Source organism: Strongylocentrotus purpuratus, unplaced genomic scaffold (genome assembly GCF_000002235.5).
Source record: "Strongylocentrotus purpuratus isolate Spur 01 unplaced genomic scaffold, Spur_5.0 spur5_scaffold_4, whole genome shotgun sequence".
Classification (NCBI taxonomy): domain Eukaryota; kingdom Metazoa; phylum Echinodermata; class Echinoidea; order Camarodonta; family Strongylocentrotidae; genus Strongylocentrotus; species Strongylocentrotus purpuratus.
Genome location: NW_022145610.1, coordinates 22044750 through 22066604, shown reverse-complemented (window position 1 = coordinate 22066604; position 21855 = coordinate 22044750). Strand labels below are relative to the sequence as shown.

Here is a 21855-nt window from a genome sequence, read left to right as displayed (position 1 = left end):
TAATCAACTTTTCATTAATGCCTTGGCATGCAGATGTGAGCTATCAATTTCATAAACAGATGTATTTGATTTCAAAAGGTACATGTTATTGAATTGCACCATGATGATAGCTGAGATTGGGGAAACAAAATCCCCGAAAGGATATAGTTTTTCGATGCAAACTAGACGGGAAGAATTGCTGAATTTTTTCATGATTTTTCATTGTGCCTATGTAAATTAAAGTTTTCAACCTCTTGAAACTTGTATTTCTAGGAAATGCATTTTAATACATGTAATATTTTTTTGGCTTCCTCTGGATATACATTTATATTTATGTATGTATATATATATTTATTTATATGTAAATATTTTTGTTTGAGATTACATAATTATATGTTTAACAAAATCTGTATAAATACTTAATAAACAAATTAACAAAATTGAAATATCATAATCATTATCTGTAAATTGTGAAATATTGCCATCTATCAGTCATATTTAAATCATGTTTCAAGTTATCCTTTAAATCCTGAAAATGTCTATTGGATAAAGATATGTATCAAATAATATTCTCTAGAGGTTTATCTGTATTAGAAAATGACTCAAAGGTTCATTTTTTAATGGAAAATGAGGTCAAAAATGGAGATTCTTCCTGATTGACCTTTGCTAGTAGAAATTGGGGCATTTCAGCTGACGTTTTGGGAGGGATTTACATTTCATGCCTGAAATTGCTCCTTTTGACCTTGGGGTGTAGATTTGACATTTATGTTGTGCAAAAATACTGAAGGGTATATTTGCCAATACAAGAGCCACTTTTGATGATTTTTTTAAAACAAGTTTAGAAGTTGCTTGTAAGTGTCGGCTTGCATGGTGATGTAGGTATACAGTAGGCTTGTGGGTGCACCATGTGAGAGAGAGAGAGAGGGTTGACGACGACGGACAATGGATAGTCAACCTGTTCGAAACGTCGAGCCACTCATCCTCTCCAAGCGCTATAGTTCTCCTTAGAACTATAATCTAAGAAAGATAACAAACAGTCCTTTTCAGGACTACACACCGACACCCCAAGAAAGATTACCGAGTCAGAGTCTTTTCCAGGACTCCTCAACCCTCTCTCTCTCTCTCACACATGGTGCACCCCAAGCCTACTGTATAAGTTTAGAAGTGTAATAAAAGAGAGAGAGAGAGTGGGGATGAGAGAGAGAGAGAGAGAGAGAGAGAGAGAGAGAGAGAGAGAGAGAGAAAGAGACCGACACCAAACCCACAACAGTCTATGGCCAAGAATCGGTCGGTTTTGCGTCGGTCTAAAGTCAATTTGGTGGTGTGACCAGGTATAAGCTTCAGTACTCTTGATGCTGAAATGAGTGGTGATGAATGTATTATAAAAAGTAATACAAATATCATTGAGGGAATGCATTAGGTTGCAATCATGAAACATGCTGAGTAATGACCCATTGAATAAATAATGATAATAGTTGAGCTCCCATATGTCACGCTGCCTGTTAACCTTTTCCAAGTCACAAGTAAATCTGATGAACATATCTTGAGTGCATCTCATTATTAACACTTGGAATTGAAGGACTACACACCGACAGCCCAAGAAAGATTACCGAGTCAGAGTCTTTCCCAGGACTCCTCAACCCTCTCTCTCTCTCTCACACATGGTGCACCCGCAAGCCTACTGTATAAGTTTAGAAGTGTAATAAAACAAATTGGTCTTCATTTTGAATGTCATTGTCTATCGATAAATGCCACTTTGTATTTAGAAAAATGTTTCTGTTTGTCCACGAAAAAGGTATTGTCATTGATTTTCACCTCCAAAATATTTAAGTTACAAGTAGCTTTCTTAATTTATTCTAAATGGTCAAACTTTACCGGTCGCTTCCGGACGGCTTTTTCAGAGTGCAATGGCATGACTAGAACTCTACTCTATCTTTAAATAAGTTGTCAGTTGTTAATGAAGTTGTATCGAGATTGCCAGACTCCATGACTGGTTTATATTGCTCATTAGCTACGGACATCATGGAAGGGGAACCGAATGGAATGTGACGTCGTCGAGCGCTGATTTCATTCCAGTATCGTGGGGGCAGAGGGGGCAGCGTCCAGATACTCCAGAAAGGACATGGGGGAAAACTTCATTTTTTTTCCTCCTCAATTGCTTGATATTGTTTATCACGTTGGGTCTGGAAGACCAAGTTGAGTAGACTGCATGTTTACAGGAAGTGCTTGAAAAGTTGAGGATAGGTTGACAGTGTCCTCTGCGAACCCAGAGAGCAAGAAAGATGTTAACTCTTTGTCAAATCAAACGTCTTTATGCCCTTCTGGCTCTCAACAGATGACATTACTCAAGAGGTCCTTGCAAAAGCGAGAGATGTATTTTTGAAACACTCCTTGACTACTGCAACCAGATGGGATACAACATCCTCGAACATTACACCGTTGTGAAGGAGTGGGGGCTATATAGGTTTCCAGCCACATGCAGTGCACTGTACTTTCTTTTCCTCTCGATATGTGCTCGCTTGGGTTTTTATGTGTTGTGAATATATATCGGGACATGCTCACCGTGGATGATGCAAAACCCAAATGTTTCTAGAAATAGATATCATAATGGAAACCTGCAGATTAGAGCCTGGAGATAATAAGCAAGAATGGGATGCTGTAATTGAGAGAAAGAGAGAGAGAAAGAGAGAGAGAGAGAGAGAGAGAGAGAGAGGGGGGGGGGGAGAGGGAGAGAGAGAGAAGTGGGGTGGTACGTGGTGGTCAAGAGAGAAAGAGAGAGAGAGAGAGAGGCAGACAGACAGACAACTGACAGATGGAGAGAAAGAAATTAAAAGAGAGGGGGAGTGAGAAAGAGAGCGAGAGAGAGAGAGAGAGTTTGTGAAGGGAAAAGTGGTGGTGGTGGTGGTGGTTAAAGAGAGATAGAGAAAAAGAGGCAGACAGACAGACAGCTGACAGATGGAGACAAAGTAATTAATAAAGAGGGAGAGAGAGAGAGAGAGAGAGAGAGAGCAAGATAATGAAGGGAAAAGTGGTAATGGTGATGGTGGCGGTTAAAGAGAGATAGAGGCAGACAGACAGATAGGCAGACAGCTGACAGATGGAGACAAAGAAATTAATTTAGAAGGAGAGAGATAGAGCGAGAGATAGAGGAAGAAAGAGGAGAACATGAGCTAGAGTAGAGATTGATGAGACAGATATAGAGTAGGGTGTTAAATGTAGATAAGAAAGATCCAATGAGAGACATGCATGTACATGTAGTAGGAAAGGGAGAGAGATTAGGAAGATGGAATTAATGAATAAGAGAGGGATGAATCAATGAATCAAGGATAGAAAGTGAAAACAATGATGGGAAAGAGATGATTGATAAAAGAAAAAATAAGGAAGATAAGAGGTGTAGACATATATAAAGTGAGAGAGAGGGAGAGAGAGAGAGAGAGAGAGAGAGAGAGAGAGAGAGAGAGAGAGAGAGAGAGGGGGTGATCAAAAGACAGCTATATAAAGAAAGAGAATATGGGGGTTACATATAGATGAGGGATTGGGAAAGAGTGAAGAAATACGGAGAGTGTGATAGATTAAAATATAGAGATACAAAATATCAATGGAAAAAGATGTGAAGGTGGATACATGAGAGAGAAAGAGCGAAAGAGAGCATAAAAGAGGGGGGGGGGGGGGGAGGAGGAAATAATAGGAATAGATTCAGAAAAAGATGAAATGATCATAACAGGCGATCAGAGATTGAAAAAAGGAGAACAAGAGTGAGAAGGATTCAGTCAGAGAGGGAGATGGAAAGAAATAGAGAGGGAGATGGACAGACAAAGATAGAGGGCAAGAGAGGGGAAGTAAGAGCCTCGTGAGGCAGGAGAGTGAGCTTGACAACAAAATGAATATAACAAAAGTGGCCCTGAGGGCAAAAGCTGTTGTTGGACATTCAACAAAGCAGTGGTGTCCACTGCACACGTATGACATTCATCTAGAGTAGATGTCGACACATTGGAATGACAAACAGCCACATGTTTATTATATGCATGGCTGTCCTGTGTCAACATATCAATTAGCAGTCCGAACACATACAAACAAAGCAGTAGTAGATCACCTGCTGAAAGCCAGAAGGGCGTTATTGCATAGTGTTATATATCAGTTAACCCCCTTCTGGCTCTGAACGGAAGATATTCCGTGGTCACATGAACGTCAACCTTACGCACACGGTGCCAATATTGATGGATAGAGAGATTTCCCCTAGATGTATGGCATAACCATTTGCAATCCAAGTGGGGCTTGTTTGTTATACCGATTAGGTTGCGTGGAACCTATTTCTTATACTCACTGCACATGCATTATGGATGAAATCTCACTTCTTAGCATTTTGATCACCATTCTTGTTTCAGAATGACATGTCATCTGTTGACAGCGAGAAGGTTGTTAGCTCTATAATAAAACATATCGTCGCTGTTTTCACGAAGTGACGGTAGTGAAAACAAATTGCATTCACTTTGCGTTACGATTTTCCTCGCTACCGTCACTTCGTGAAAACAAGGGCGATATATGTTAATGCCCTTCTGTCTCCAAATACATGATATATGAATATTCCTCCCTGTGAATGGATGGGTTCTTCAGTAATCATATATTTTGTCTGAACAATAGGAGCCCAAGGGTTGTCAGCTCTATATTAAAGCATATGTGTTAATGCCTTTCTGTCTCCAAACACATGATATATGAATATTTCTCCTTGTAAATGGATGGGTTCTTCAGTGTTCATATATCTCATCTGAACACTAAGATCCAGAAGGTTGTTAGCTCAATAATAAAGCATATATGTTAATGCCTTTCTGTCTCCAAACAGACGATGTATCCATATTCCTCCTTGTGAATGGATGGAGTCTCATTATTCATACATCCTCTGAACATTAAGAGCCAGGAGGGCGTTAACCGATATACCTTGATACAGAGTGAACGCCCTTCTGGCTGGCAGCAGAGGACATTGTGTCGAGAGAAAGAGCTCCTTTCACTAATTGTCTCTACCTGTATGAAAGCAGGTAAATGTCAAAGGCAGAGTGGAATATTTGAAGCCTGGGGCCAATAAAGATGGATTACGATGGAAAGCTGTGGCAAAGCTATCCAAAATTGAGAAATATATTAGCAGCTTCGGGAACGGTTTGAGAGCCAACCATTGATATTCATTTCCCATACATGCCAATTGAGATACCCATGCAATTGAGGAAGGGTTTTCAAAAATGATTTTAGAATGTCGTAGAACACAATTTTGAGCATTGAAGATAAAGTTGGCTTATCAGTGTCATATGCTTGAAAGAATATCCTCTTTATTCTTATAGAAATATATAAGTTTTTGCAATTTGAAAAGTGTAAATGAGTATTGTGTGCATGATCGTAATGGTTAGGCTTTGTCTTTATTTATTGCTTATCCTTCAGATACCTAAATCAATTCAATTATTGGAAATTTGTATAATACTCATCAACATGTGAGTACATTTTTGCCAGGGAAGCTGACTTTTCTTGCTCGACTATTAACTTTTATATCTCAATGTTAAAAATCATGTTTTACTTTCTAGTCAAAATGAAAATTCATTATCAGCATTTACAAGAGAAGATGAAGAAATTGCAAATTGATCATCTCGCTGCCCAAATATATAATGGCGGTTGCCTGAATATTGGTAATCTACAGTATAGTTATCAAGGGGCTGCAGCCCCCTAGCCCCCTGCTTCCTAGGCCCATGGTCATACCAAGTTTATTCTATAGAAAGGAAAAGGATAAAGAAGGTAACGTAATAAGGTAATAAATTATGATATTATTGTTAATTTATTAATTTTTCCAGGGTAGCCTCATGACTGTTCTTATTGGTGGTCCTTTAATCATATGCAATATGTTGAAAACAAATGTTCTCTTAGGTCGTTCTCTTCTGCTATGTTATAATTTTTGTTTGCATTACGTTTCTTGTTTGGTTACGAGAGTTTCTGGGTTCAACTCACGGATGTACATGTAGGCCCCCATGTGTTAGGTCGGGGTGATTGATGATTAAATTTCCGTCATTTATTGTCCCATCCAACACATCACATCATAAAGACAAATAAAAGTGATTAAAAACAAGTCAGTTAATCACCTCAGAATCAAGTACATTTTATTTGCTGAAACAAAACCTCTAGAAGACTACATCGATAACATGAATATTCAAAAGCACAGTTTGTGTATTCAATTATTCATAGCATCATCTTTTTCTTGAGAACCAAAAGGGCATACAATCTAAACTACCCATGCAGGCCAAGGAGATACCTCCTTCAGCCTCATCTCCTTTGCTTTTGTTGAAGGATTGTTAAAGTATCTAGAAAGGGTCTGATTTCAAACTAAAACGCAGCGTGGTGTGGCGAAAGACAACGGTGGGGCCTGAATTTATGGCATTTTAAATGCGTGCTTGTGGTGGGATGTCTGCGGGTTAAAGAGTCAATGTTGAAGCCCATTCTTGTTTCTAGGAAAGCGTTCTGACCACACTGCCCTCCTGCTAAGTGTATGATCACACTGTTAATTACCTACAGAGCCTGATGGACTGGGGGATAGGAGAGTGGGCAGGTTTTTTTGGGGGAGGGGGTGTTTTGTTATGCAGCCATTCTGTCGCACCGTATATTTATTTTGAATAATATGGTGCAGCACAGATGAAAGAAAATACTCTAGCAATACTTACATGCATTAACAAATGAGAAATATCTAGGAGAGTGGGCAGTTTTTTGGGGAGGGGGTGTTTTGTTATGAAGTCATTCTGTCGCACCGTATATTTATTTTGAATAATATGGTGCAGCACAGATGAAAGAAAAGACTCTTGCAATACTTACATGCATTAACAAATTAGAATTATGATGCAACAAATGGATAGATACTGACAACATCACCTAACAAGGGGCGCATTGTTACTTTCTTAAAACGTAATTTCCCCCCTTGTCATGACAAACCTTTGTTACCTCTTACTTTCCTAACATTTAGTTTTTTTTTATTTTGTAATGCTTGTTGATTGTTCATGCTTGTATTGATTTATTATTCATTGGTTGTACACTAAGGGTGCCACTTCCAGACAGATTTAATGTGATTCAATCACCATGCTGAGGTAAAAACAAAATAATTCCAACACTCAGTAATAGATTCTGTGACAGAATGCTGTTCTTATAAGCATTGCGTTCTAAACACATTAATTGTTGCAGAATGAATATATGCTGGTAGCTTTATTGGTTTCAAACTGTTGAGCCTTGAGAGGTAAAGTGAGTCAATGTCGCCAGTTGGCATGGTCCATGCTCTCGCCCTCTCTCTCACTCTCCGTCTCTCTCTCTCCCTCTCCTTCTCCATCTCTGTCTGTTTCTCTCTCTCTTTATATATCAATCTCTCCTCTCCTTTCCCCTCTTTTTATATCTCTATCTCTCTCTCTGTCTTTCCCCTCTCCATTCCCCTCTTTCTCTCTCTCTCTCTCTTTCGCTTTATCTATCTCTCTATCGTTATCTTTCTCTCTCTCTGTATCTCTCTCTCTCTCTTTCCCCTCTCCTCCTCTCTATCTCCATCTCTTTCTCTCTCCCTCGATATCTCTCTTTCCGTCTCCACCCCTCTTTCTCTCTCTATCTCTTTCTCTCTCTCTCTCTCTCTCTCTTCCTCTTCTGGGAAGCTGATCAGTGGGGTTCCCCTGAGGTCACATCTAGAATGACCTTTGTTATATATCGTTCATTATACATGTTCATGGGGGAGACATCAAGCTTGGTCTTAAAGGGGGACATTACACAAATATGAAGTTAATTTAGGGATAGCAAAATGTGCTGGAATGAAAAGAAGATGTATCTGGAAGGCAAAATGCATAATTCACCTGTTGAGAGCCAGAAGGGCACTAAGTCTGAGACTGAGTTAAAGTATATGAGATAATGCCCTTGTAGCACTAAACAGATGAATGGCATGGGATGGGGGGGGGGGGTCATAGTTTTATCTCAATAGAAGTGAAAACCACATCATGAATGTCCTTGATTAGGCTTGTGATTACCTAAATATCCATTCAGATATGTCAAATAAGTACTATTAGGGTGCGTTTAAGCTTAAATTTTGAAGGCAGAATGAGCGATTTGTAATGCTCATCGTAAACGCTCATCGTAATCGCAGTTCCACGGTGTACTGTTTATGCTCACTTCTCTGGCTCCTCTAGACCCACTAGAGGTCAGTGCGTTGACCCCATTTAAACTTGTTTACAAATTGTAAACGCATCTTTTTGTGAGTTTACGATTGGCGATCATGATCGCCGTTTTTCGGTGATTCTACAAAAGTGAGAAAGGACGCAACCGTGTTTTAAACTAAACGCGTAACAGATGCCTGATTCTGGCCCGAAAAAGTTAAGCATAAACACGCCCCAAATGCAACAACATCACTTATTCCCTATATTGCTTTCCGAATGCCTCTCTTCTTTCTATATTGCATCTTTTCTTGCCATTGCACTTCGCTAAGCTTTCCTATAAATAAAGATACATGTATGCTTGATAGGTGTGCATGGGGGTGAAGTAGATTTCAAGTCACATGATTGAATATATTACAAATGCTATTATGCTAATGTGCATATATAAGCTATCATATTTTAGACACAACCTATAAGGAATTTCATACTTTATTGTTGAATTAATTGATAAACATGGAGGATATTTCTTAATTTAGTAAATGTTGATATCAGAAAACTCTCTTTTAAAAGATTTGTTTGTTCTGCACCAGTATCTTGTTGTAGTTTTAATTTTTTATAGATAGGAATAAACATTAGATTGTGAGAAATTGCTTCTAGGCAGTTCACAATATATTTTCAATTTATTTTTAGAATTTTCTTTAAAAAAGTACGCATCAGCGCCCTCTAATTTGTTCCGTAATAGTGCATTTCTGTGCCACCCAATGAAACAGAAGAAATAGATTGCTTAAATGTATTTTTAGTTCATGAGATTACCGAATGAATTTACACATCACTTATTTTTCATGAAATACTGAAAAGCACAATTCAATCAATTCCATAATGGCCTTACATTTCTAACAAGATATTAGGCAATTCCAGTCGCAGATGTTTTTATTCTGTATCACAGGGAAGGTGATGAAAGTCACAACCAAAATATGGTTAGTGCATCATCCATAGAGGATTGTAGGAGAATAATCAATAAGCACAAGATGTGTACTGTAGGGAATTATTCTTCTGTTGATTCAGCTGGATACTGTAGCCCCACGTATTGACTTTCATGTGTGATGAAGAATTTTTTCTTCTTCTAATTAAACATGGTCACGATTAATTGAAACATGATGCCTTTTCTTTACTCTTGTCTGGTTGTTCTGTATTACTGATTATTGATTTGTTTTTCTTTTCCATATCGCTTGTAACTTCACAAGTCCACAAGTGTGGTAAAAATCTTTGTTTCTGCATGACAGAATTTCAGCCAGGGTATATGTTAGATTAAGTCATACTGGAATATAACTTCAGGGCAACAAATTCATCGCCATGCATCGATAAGAACATGAAATTTGTGGGCATGGTTTAGATTGATCAAACCGAATAGCTTTGAACCCGAGTAAAATGAGAAACCGTTTATCAGGCGAAAGGAAAATAGAAGGCAAGTTGAGAGATCGAGAGAGAGATACGTGTAGATGTACGCCCCCAAAAGATTAAAAGTGCTGTTTAGCATGCTTGAATATTGTATGTCTTGAATTTGGAGTCCATTATGTACATTTATGTTACTCTAATAAGAAGCAACATTGCTTAGTGTATCAAATTAAAAGACACTTATTCCTTTATATATCTATATGTTCTTGTTTTTTATTTCAAGTATAGGAAATGCACTTTCAGATGAAATTACATTTGTTGAGAGAAATTATCCTGTATGAATTGATCATTTGTTTACCTCTGTCTATTACCCTTTGAAACTATTACTCCTTTTCATATAGCCCCAAAAGCAAGAGGCCTAGCTAGAATGTTGTAGATAACCTTTAAAGCTGACTACAAAGCTGACTACAAAGTAGGTATTAAAATATTTACATGTAGACTCCCATTTCATGGCCATTCCGTTTGCTCTGTAATCAAATGCTGCTCAATGACATCCCAGTTGGATCTGGAGGTATGTTCCCATTATCCCAAAATAACAGGCTAATTCTGATTTGGGGGGAAGTATACCCTTTCACAAATTGCCCCACCAAGCTGCGATCAGGGAGATATGTTGAAGAGGCAGGTCTTTGTCATCTGTTGCCTAGCGCACTTTCACTCCTGAATATTTCGTGGCTGTGCTTGGGAAAGTAGCTTGAGCCACATGTATTATTATCCCCTCGCGAGTCGGAGGGGATATAGTAACGATGTCGTCCGTCCATACTTTCGTCTGTAACAAATCTGGTTTCCTTTTGATAACTTTAGTAACGTTTGACGGATTTTAATGAAATTTGATATGTAGGTACATGGTATCAAAACACAGCCTAATTTCGGGGTATGTAGGTTAAAGGTCAAAGGTCATAGCTCATTAAATATGCAAAAAAAAGCTAATTGCAATGGCGGGACTTGAACCGCTGACGTTGTGATCCACAGTCCGGTTTGGTATCCACTAGACCACGATGCCTGTTTGATGTTTGATGTTATTGTTATTCCAATTTTAACTTCCAATATTATGCATATGATGTAGAGGTGTCTTGGTCGAGTGGATATGTCACTGGACTGTGGATCTTAAAGTCCATGGTTCGAGTCATGCCGCGGCACTTATGTCCTTTGGCCAGACATTAATCTACATTAGCCACGCTTGACCCAGGCGATGTAAATGGGTACCTGACAGGAATTAATTCCTTGAAATGCTAGAGCGCCGTAATGGCAGCCATACTAAAGCAGGGGTAATAATTGTGGAGCGCGCCAGGAGTGTCAAGTTTGACAGTCAAGAAAACTAAACAAGAACCCAATATCATACTCACGGTATTTTTTTTGTTTTTTGCTGTTGAGGTGGTTCACTGTGTCTTGTGTGAACAGGGCCTTAGAATACTCTAACCTGTATAAACTCTGAATGTCATGTTGATTTATCTCTTTGGCAAATATTAGCTAAGACCACCACGCATTAGCTTTTGCCCTGCGTTCCGACTTACATAATTCATCATACAGCTTCACAAGACTCACATACAGTAGCTTTATGATAATTAATTACGTTTTTAATAGTGTGAACGTCACATCAAGAAACGTGAATTAAGCGCATGTTTAAGCATCTTCCGAACGGCGGCTCGATAGAGAATCAGCATCTCTTCTTTCTGGTCAGAAAGTCATCTCGTATAACAAAACAAAATCATACAACTGGGCGGGGCTTATCATGAGCACCCACTGGTGATTGGCCAGCTGTCACATCAATGGACCTCTTCATAACTGGTTTCTTTATACAACATTATTAACATTTACAATGTTGTTATCTACTCTGTATGCCCCTTTCATTATACAAGGATTCTTTATACGGTTTTTTAATACAAGTTTTGTACAATTTTCATATAGTCTGAATAGGCTATGAATGTTCTTTCATTAATATCCCTGTATTGATCAGCTACAGTGAATCTCTTCATGTTGTATATATTTTTCAATTATTTACAATTATTCACTATCTAATAAAAAGTCATTTTCTGTCAATATTCCATACCTTTAAATCTCTTGCAGTCAACCATCTTATCACCAGTTCAGAGCCAGGAGGGCGTTAAATCATGCTTTAAAGTATATCACTTAACACGCTTCTGGATCCAAACAGAGGGTAACACGGTAGGCCAGGAGATACATCGCACTCAATGACAAATATACGAGAAATGCATGTGTGACCTCAGACTTCTATAACTGTCATATTTCTTCCTTTGTCAATAATCATTTCTCCCCCATCTCTTATATTTCCCAGGATGGCAGTATTTCTTTCAAGGAGTTTATTTGCGCGCTATCGGTAACATCAAGGGGGACTTTAGACGAGAAGTTAGATTGTAAGTAGATACCGCATGCTCCCCATTCAATCATCTTTCCATTATCAGGCCAGATTATTGTATTTTGTATGAATCAACCCCCGGATTCCCATGCCCTGACCTGGAAAAGTAGGGTCTATGTGACATGTTTTATTCATCAGTTAGGTCTGTAATAAGCCTGGTCATGTACAATGTACGTTTCAAAGATATAAAAAGATTAAAATTTTGATAGAAAGTGATAAAAGCAACAGTTATTTATAGAAAGTTTAGAGGTCTCGCTGATTTATGCTAATAAGCCTTCGGCATGGTTTTATCAGATTCAAAATGCATTGTTGACATAATTGAATTTTTTGGGGTAAAAACACATGAAACATGTAGCTTTAGAGTGGAAACTTCACTTAACAAAGGACAAGGTCATTATAAATACATCGTTGTTGATACATATAATTATGACTAGCCCTATCCACTGTGGCTAAAATAAATTTTGTTTTAAAGAATTCAGGAATGTTTTTAAAAAATGAAAACCTTGAGGCAAAGTGGTTACTAGTCTTTTGTTACACACAATGATTTTGCTTGTTATGAAAAGTAATCCGTGTTCACTTCAAGACAACCAGATATTTAAATGAGAATTTATACTATAAACATATACTGTATGCTCCTCATTATCAGTGTGCTTGGTCCATGACTGAATCATCTTCTCATCATCATGGCAGATTATTATATTTTGTCTCGATCAACTCTCTGATTCCTACGCCAGGACCTGGAAATTATAGGGCCAACGTTACACACTCTATCTAGCATTTACATCACTTTACAAAAGATAGACCAAGTGTGAAATATTTTCTGAAATGTGAAAAAATATGATTTACTGAATGATTCACACCAAATTGATACTGGTATTTGTGCATCAGAACAGGATTTTGCTTGTGAGAACACTTTTTTACCCATTCAAAAATTGTGATGAATTCTGTCTCTCGTGAAATTTGTCTCGTCTTAACATTTTATAGATATTTTTGGCCCTTTTTTTGCAAGTACATTTCATGCAACATTCTAATAAATCAGAGAAGTATTAAAGATGCAAGGTTATATTTTAACAGCTGTCATCATCATTTTCGGGGGCAGAGACTTGATTTTTTAATCAGTTTAAGATAAATTTTTACCCTCCATTTTTCAAAATGTGAAATAATACACATGATACATCTATACCGGTACCCATTGTCCAGTTTGTATGTGTGTTTAATTGACAGAAAAATTGGCATTTTGGAAAGGCTCTCATGTATATGATCTGTTAAGAACTAGAAGGGCATTAACGTTAACTCATACACTACTGGTATATCCTCACTTAGAGTTTAAAGGGATCGTTTAACTATGTTAAATCTGAGATACACGGCCCTACGTGTTATCAGTGTCTGTGATATGGTGTAATATTGAAGCCCTAAAAAAATTGCGCTTCAAAATGATCAAGAAGTGCCTCAAAAAAGTAAAAATCTTTGAGTGACCGATTTTACCATACTCGTTTTCCCCAATAGACTGTAGTGTTATGAAAACCGTCAGGCGAACGGTTTTCATAATTTGTAATTCCAATCATAAATATCTTGATAATCAGACAGGCGATCGGCTTGTAAAAGTCATGGGGTTCCTGACTGACCTAAAGGTTTATAATTATCATTGCATCATGAGCTAAATCCAGAATTTTGTTTCAGAATCTGAGACAAAGTTACCGGATCCCTTTAATGTCCTTCTAGCCCTCAACCTATGATACAGTCCTATGCACATGTTCAATTTGATGTTTAAATGCAATTGCAAAGAATTGGAAGAAAATTGTAGAGGTCATGCATGCTGTTTGATACACACTCCTCACTCATGGGATATTCATGATTAGAAACACACCAATTCCCATGACTGCATCTCTCTGATTCTACATGCCTTTTTAAATAATACACATTTTTTGATGTGTGAAGATCGCATCCAGGCACGCAGGTATACGTGCATTGTAAGTGGCTGTTCTTAAAGAGTATGTTGTTGTCCCTCTTCTAGAGGAACGGACAACAGGGGTGTCAAGTGTGATAGACAGGAGCACTTCACGAGAATCTATGACTATTATTAGCGAAATCAATATAATTTGACATTTTAGTTGCAAAAATATTTTTAGATTAGTTTTTAAGATTTTTACAGAATAGATATTCTTATTCCATTGTAATCAGTAAATTATTACTTTTTATTATTAGATACCAAGATATTTGTTTTTTAGGTGTGCTGCATGTAGAAAGTAAATGAATGAAGTGTATCAATCAAGCATACATTACTTTGTATTCTTATTATTTAATAAGAAATCAAAAACACAAGTGAATATATTAAAATTGATGCACTTTCATATGCACCACATTTGTGAAAAAGTTAAATATAAAATATTTCAACCGCTGTAACATGTATTTCAATCTTTTGCGATATTGGGAGTAGAATTATTTTTAATGTTGACCCCTTATCAGACTTAATTCACCCTTGTAGAAAGCTAGGCTAAAACTTACCTAGCTTATGGTCCGACACATGCAGATGGATAAGAGATTTTGATGTTCAGAGTATACTGCATCCCTCTGCTTCTGGCCTCTTGATGACTATTTAATGAGAGCTAGGGAGGAGATGAGGAAGACTTGTGGGGTCATTGTCATGGCAAGGGGATGGTGAAGATGTGAGACTTTGGTGGGGGTACAGTATATGGTTATATCTGTAGGAATTATATAGTTGAGGATCGATGAAGAAGATAATGGTTGTGAGAATGATTATGGCGATGATGATGACGGTGGTGGTGGTTGGTGGTGGTGGTTGTGATGGTGATGATATAAATGTTTGTTGTGTTCGTGGTGATTGTGTGGTAATTGTATGGATTTTATTGGTGATGATGATGATGATGATGATGATTATATGGTGTTGATGATGATGATGATAATGATGATTATATGGTGTTGATGATGATGATGATAATAATGATGGTGATGATGATGATAATTTTGATGATGATGATGATGATGATGATCATAATGATGATGATGATTATATGGTGTTGATGATAATGGTGATGATGATGATAATGATGATGATTATATGGTGTTGATGATAATGATAATGGTGATGATGATGATAATGATGATGATTATATGGTGTTGATGATGATGATAATGACGATGATGTTTCAGTAGCTGTCAGTTTTCATCGAGCGGTCCTATGTAAATGGTGAAATCTCACACAAAAGACTAGAGATGGACTACATTGTGAATTGTGCTAACTCTCAGTCTTTGAACTGCTTTATTCACATAAATTACGGTTGCCAAGTGAAGATGGTGTAAGCCGTAAGGTAAGAAGACTATGTTTGATGTTGATGTTGATGATAATGATGGTAATGATGATGATGATGACGATGATGTTGTTGATGATGTTGTTGATGATGATGTTGATGATGATGATAATGATGATGATGATGATGATGATGGTAATGATGATGATGGTTATGATGATGATGGTAATGATGATGGTAACGATGATGATGATGATGATGATGATGATGATGATAATGATGATGATGGTAATGATGATGATGGTAATGATGATGATGGTAATGATGATGATGGTGATGATGATGATGGTAATGATGATGATGGTTATGATGATGATGGTAATGATGATGGTAACGATGATGATGATGATGATGATGATGATGATGATAATGATGATGATGGTAATGATGATGATGGTAATGATGATGATGGTAATGATGATGATGGTAACGATGATGGTGATGATGATGATGATGATGATAATGATGATGATGGTAATGATGATGATTATGGTAATAATGATGATGGTAATGATGATGATGGTAATGATGATGATAGTGATGATGATGATGATGATGATGATAGTGATGATGATAGTGATGATGATGATAGTGATGATGATAGTGATGATGATGATGATGATGATGATGATGATAGTGATGATGATAGTGATGATGATGATGGTGATGATGATAGTGATGATGATGATGATGATGATGGTAGTGATGATGATGATGATGTTAATGATAATGATGATGATGATGATGATGATGATGACGATTATGATGATTGATTGTGGTGACAAGAGGATGTTGGTTTTGACATTGCTGAGGCTAATGGTAGTGAAGCGATGGATGGAGTAAAGTAAGGAGATGATGATGATGGTGGTTGATCAGATTAAACTGGAGTGCAGATGATATTCATTCTCTGTATTAATATTCAAATTTTGATGATGATCAAGAATTCTATAATATTAAATCCCTATTCATTACATTTAATAATTGATATTCTAATAATTCTTGTCCAATTTTTCCTTTTTTATTATGACAGGGGCCTTTGATTTATATGACTTAGATAAAGATGGCTACATCACAAAACAAGAGATGCTTCATATAGTAGAAGCAATATACAGGATGGTTGTAAGTATATACCAATTCAATAGTCATCCTTTGGATATGTGTATAGCCACGTACATGCAATACTGTCTGTTGCTGTTTATTATTTTTTTTACTGGTCTTTACGGTTTAAAGATAAAACTTGAGTTCTGGTTTAAAAAAAAGAACATTAATTATCACAGAATCAAACGAAACTTACACTGAATGTTCAAGATTACAAATAAATGACATGTATGTACGTGCCAAACAATTTTGGAAGAAAATGTGTACTGGCTGAGTAATGAGCATAGAAAGATAAGTAAATCAAGGTAGTACTATAGCCCGACACCATTTGTGTAGTCCCATATACATCTTTCTGTGTACAGTGCTTGTTACTTTACCAAGACTGGGCCAAATTTATTATGATTTTGATGACTCCAGAACCTTGCAGTGCATGTGCACCAATACTTACATGCTACATGATCAACTGTTTCTGATCCATTCCACAACGTTTCTTTCACAATGCAATCGTATTACCAGAACTCGATCACCTTTATCTTTAATTGTATATTTATTTTAAAATATATTTGGCATGTAAAACATCAAAACACAATTTGAAATATTATTATAATGATATTAAATACAAGATTTTCCTCTTTACTACTTTTATATTAACAATTAGTATGATATTTATGGCAAACTTTGCCCTGAATCTGATGTGCCCTGAATCTGACCGTACTTCGGACACATCAATCGTGAGATTCGTAACCAATGGCAACTTGCCCGGGGAGTCCAAGTCGGTGTGAAAGGTGCTCCTGTATTTTCCCCTGTTTACCCAGACAGTTGAGCTCGTAATATCTGCAGATTTTCCCTGGGGAACTCTACTGGGGAAAACCTCTTTACTTGGTTTGAAAGGAATATTAAATACATTAAAATTCTGGTTATTAGTATTCTTATCGGTATTTAGAACCTTAATCGTGATTAATGGTGGCTTATATTTCCATATCCGAATATGATTGCCATTTCTTCGGAAATGAATTGCAGGAGGGTCGTGTAGTGTGTGTCAGGGCCTTATACTTGCCATCTATAGGACGAATTGGCCTCGGAGAGTTGTTTTTTATTCAATTCAGAGAGAGACAGAAGAGCAGTAGAGCACTAAGTCTATATTATTAATGAATTCCCTTCTGGATCTCAGCAGACGTCCAGCATCTATAATTCTGATTGTTATTGTCTCTCTATTTGCTTCCAGGGCAATATGTTAGATCTTCCACACGATGAAGACACACCGGAGAAAAGAGTAACTAAGATCTTCACACAAATGGATAAAGTAAGCGAAATTGATTATATTTATAATCTATTTTCAAATTGTATTTCTCTGTCTGTCTTTATCTGTCTGTCTTTATTTATCTATCGATCTATCTATCTATCTATCTGTCTGTCATTTAATTTAAACCACACTATTTTCCTAGTCACCTCATTTCTCTTTTTCTGTCTGTCTGTCTGTCTCTTGTTCTTTTCTAGTCTGTACGCTCTCTTGCTATACAATGATTCTTTATACAACGTTTCTTTGAATGAATTTTGTATAAATTACACGTAGTCAGAACAGGGACCTGTGGATATTGTGGGGTAATCAGGACCCCAAATATCTATTCTACATCACCACTCATGAAACTACCTTCCTATATAACACCTATAAAAGAGGACACTCAGGCGTAATGTCCATGCCAAGATTGCCCTTTGATAATGCTATTAAACTGTGACTGCTTATATATGAGACACCCCCAATGGATGCTTTCCAGAGGCCTAGTAAAATCTAGGCAAGCCCTCTATATGGGAAAGGCCCTAGATAGGTCCCTTGCCGATGCTCAAGAGGCATGTCTTCATCAGCTCGAAATTGCCAAATAACCTGCTATTTCTGATTTGGAAATAAGCCTGAAGTTACAAATCACGTCGTCATCAGCTCGAGACTCGACCTCTGAACTCAAAACTCAAGCACGAGAGATTAGCTTGAGATAATTTGCTCGGCGTGAAAACGCACCGGACAAATAGCAGGATATTTTGCAAACTAGCCCAAGATATCTTAGGATGATTATCTCAACCAAATATCCCGGTAATTGCAATTGCGGGCTGATGAGGAGGCAAATTAACTGGATAATTTGCGATCGGGATAGTTAAAATAGCTGGTTATATTTGGCAATCTCGAGCCGATGAGGACAGGCCTAAGGAAGCTTTCGATAATAATTCCTTTGAATTGAGGGGAATTTCACATGGATGATCTTGGTGATGGTCGGTGATAAAGCATGCATGCATACAATCAAGGTCATGCATCCTGACCCTTAAGGTGCAGTCAGTGGTTCTTAAAGGGGAAGTCCACCCTGATATCAATTTGGTTTAAATAGAAGCAGAAAAATTAGGAACAGGTCAGTGAAATTATTGGTAAAATCCGATTAGAAATAAGAAAGTTATTCATTTTTGTCTCGCCTGCGTAGCAAAAAGCGAGACATAGGCGCCACTTTTCCGGTGACGGCGGCGGCGGCGTCAACATCAAAAGCTTAACCTAAGGTTAAGTTTTTGAATTTTTGATATAATTTTTAAAGTATAAGTTCTTAGTCAATGAAACTTTGACTATAGGGTAATCAAGTATCCCCAATCATGTGAGTATAATTTCAGATCACAAAGTCAAGGTCAAAGGTCATTTCAGGTCAACAGACTTGGACTATGTTGCAGCATCATCATCGAAAACTTAACCTAAGGTTAAGTTTTTGAATTGTGAGATTTTGCTCCATTGATTATTTATGGTACTTTATGCAAATGAAATGAAATTATGTCCCTTGCAGGGCATCAAATTTTTATTCAGTTCAAAAGTGTACCACATAAAATTTACGATATTTGTTGTTGCGAGATGCGGATGAGCGCTATGTCATTGACATTCTGGTTTATCATATTGAATTGCGTTATGCAGGCGAGACCGCCGAGAGCGTTTCCCTTGTTTTAAAGTTGTTATCAGTGAAACACAAATTGGCAACACTGTGAAGAAATATCAATCCCAAACCCTCTTAATGGTTAGTGGCTTGTAATTTATATCTGAGATTTCAAAAATTAAAGTTTAAAGCTACGTCGGTCATGTGCTTACATAGCTAATATCTATACACTGCTTTAATTGTTATGGCTGCTAGATCTCTCACGTCTAGATATGAGATTGAGTGCAGAGCAAACATTCCGTCTATTGATTATTCTTCTAGAGTGTAGTTATTTCCACCACACTTATTATTGCCCTTTCCGTTCAACGGACATTTACACAAGGTCATCGGACATACCTCTTTAAATGGGAGGGTCTCGATTGTACTAAATTCGCTGAGGATCGAGTCAACAGAAAATTGCTAATGAAACATAAAAGTGGGATATCTATTTGGGGAAGTTACTGACAAAGCTTATTTCTATTTGCAATAAGAACAGTTAAAAATGGGGGAGGGGAGGGGCTGGGGCTGCCACATCCTACCCCCACACCCCACCCCACATGTATGTATTTGTACCTTGTGTCACTTTTTCTTTTTTCTTCTCTAAAATATCAATTCACTCAAAGGAATTGTAAATTGCAGAGGGCTTGTGATCCATAATCTGTGCATTTGGGATGAAGCAGGAAATCATTAATTGTTTTACTATTTAAGTAGCATTACATCACCCTTCAGTTTGGCTGTACACAGTGTGTTTCATCTCTGTCTTTTGAGAAATGCATAAAGATGGTTCCTGCTCAGTGCCTTCAACGTACCTTCACTAGCTTCAGCCTGAGAAATGCATGCATCAAGAGACATAGATATTTAATGATTGATAGAGTTAGCATTAATGAAATTATTCTACCCTATCATCTTTCCATCGAACACAAGCTTATTGGAGAGATTGAAAAAAAAAGGTACAAACGGATTATTGCAAATAAACTAGTTCAGAAGAAATATCATAAGCTTGTTTATTATTGAAAGCAGACCATGGTCTGTCAAATATTGTAAATCAACGACTGTAAAATATACACTAAATCACTGCTCAGAATTCTGAATTTTTACTCAATTATGTTTTAATTCCCATTTTCCTGATTCCTACCAATTTTTTTTTCTTCTAATTTCCTCTAGAATAAAGATGGAAAGCTAACAAAGGATGAGTTCAGGGAGGGGTCAAAGTGTGATCCCTGGATCGTCCAAGCGCTTTCACTGGAAATACCCCATGACAGCGCCTCCTAGCAACAAGAGGATGACATCATCATCATCGTCAACGAAGCCCATCAATTCATCAATGAAATATATCACGTGACCTGCAATGCCAAGAGGATTCTCTCATTCAACCTTTAACCCTTGACCTGAGTATGCCGCTTCATAGACCATGTGCTCAACCAGACATGAGGTTTGATCTCCTCTTCACACTTAAAAGGAAAATCATCCATGTTTTCAAACAAGATTTATCTCTTACGTAGTTATCCTTTCTTAAATTGTCACAGTTGAAGTGAGAATTTTTTTTTGCCAAACAACTAGTATAAGACATCACAGTAACCTGCAATTTCTGTAGAATCACCTTAAATGCATATTTCTTGTTTTCGTTTTCAGATTTCCATGGATGAGGAGAAAATGAGCTTTTGCTTTTCATGTTAAACCTTTAATTTTTTATCAAGAATTGAAGAATTTTGAAGATTTTAACCTTTTATGTACCTTAATAGCCAATCAACACATTAGCTGGTATGCCTCAGGTGCCTATTGGTTCAAACTAGGATAGAAACAAATTAACAATAGGGTTCATTCATCATGTTGCAAATTAAAAATGCGACTGCCCTTTTCCTGTATTAAAATGCATTTGAAAGTTATGCCCTATCACATGAATACATACTGTACGGTAGGGGTCATTCCATGTCAAATCACCCAAAAAATCTGAAAATCTTAACCCGACCATTTTTGATTTTGATGAAACTTGGTGAACTTGTTGAGTGTGATCTCACAGCACCAAATCCCAAATTTTAGGTCAATCGGGTGAGGGGTTTGGGAGATACGGCCCACCAAATTTTGAGATTTTTTCAAAAATGGGGGTGGCGGGCCTACCTTTGAACCCTTGTATCTCGGGACCTAATGGGTCAATCTTCTCAAAATTTGTATTGTTGGAAAGGGTATTCAATAAGGATTCCAAATCTGCCGCCATTTTGAAGATTCGTACATGTTGGGGTACTTTGACCTCTTGACCTAAGATTTGACCTTGAAATTGACCTTGTGGATCACGTAACTTTGACAACATTTTTCATGAAATGTAATCTCTGACATGTTCACTAAAACATATAAAAGTTTCAGAGATATAATATTTTTTGTTTTGGAGCAATAAGGATTGAAAGTATCCATGCTCACAGATATTCACAATAAGCCCTATTATAATGTATACGATACATGCAATATGCACAGTACAACATACATCTTCCACATGCTTTTTTGTTTTAGTCATATCCATCCTAAATGTCAGCAGTACTTGAATA

At 37.2% G+C, this 21855-nt stretch overlaps 1 protein-coding gene across 1 annotated transcript in view; it reads left to right on the top strand.

The window, feature by feature from the left end:
* LOC752875 (neuronal calcium sensor 1) overlaps positions 1-21232 on the top strand; it is a 48373-nt gene extending 27141 nt beyond the window's left edge. Inside the window, exons 5-8 of the mRNA XM_030997514.1 lie at positions 11872-11950; positions 16312-16400; positions 17605-17682; positions 20480-21232. Of these exons, the coding sequence (XP_030853374.1) occupies positions 11872-11950; positions 16312-16400; positions 17605-17682; positions 20480-20587 (354 nt within the window). The 3' untranslated portion in view covers positions 20588-21232. The remainder of the gene's footprint in view (positions 1-11871; positions 11951-16311; positions 16401-17604; positions 17683-20479) is intronic.
* Positions 21233-21855: the final 623 nt, after the last annotated feature.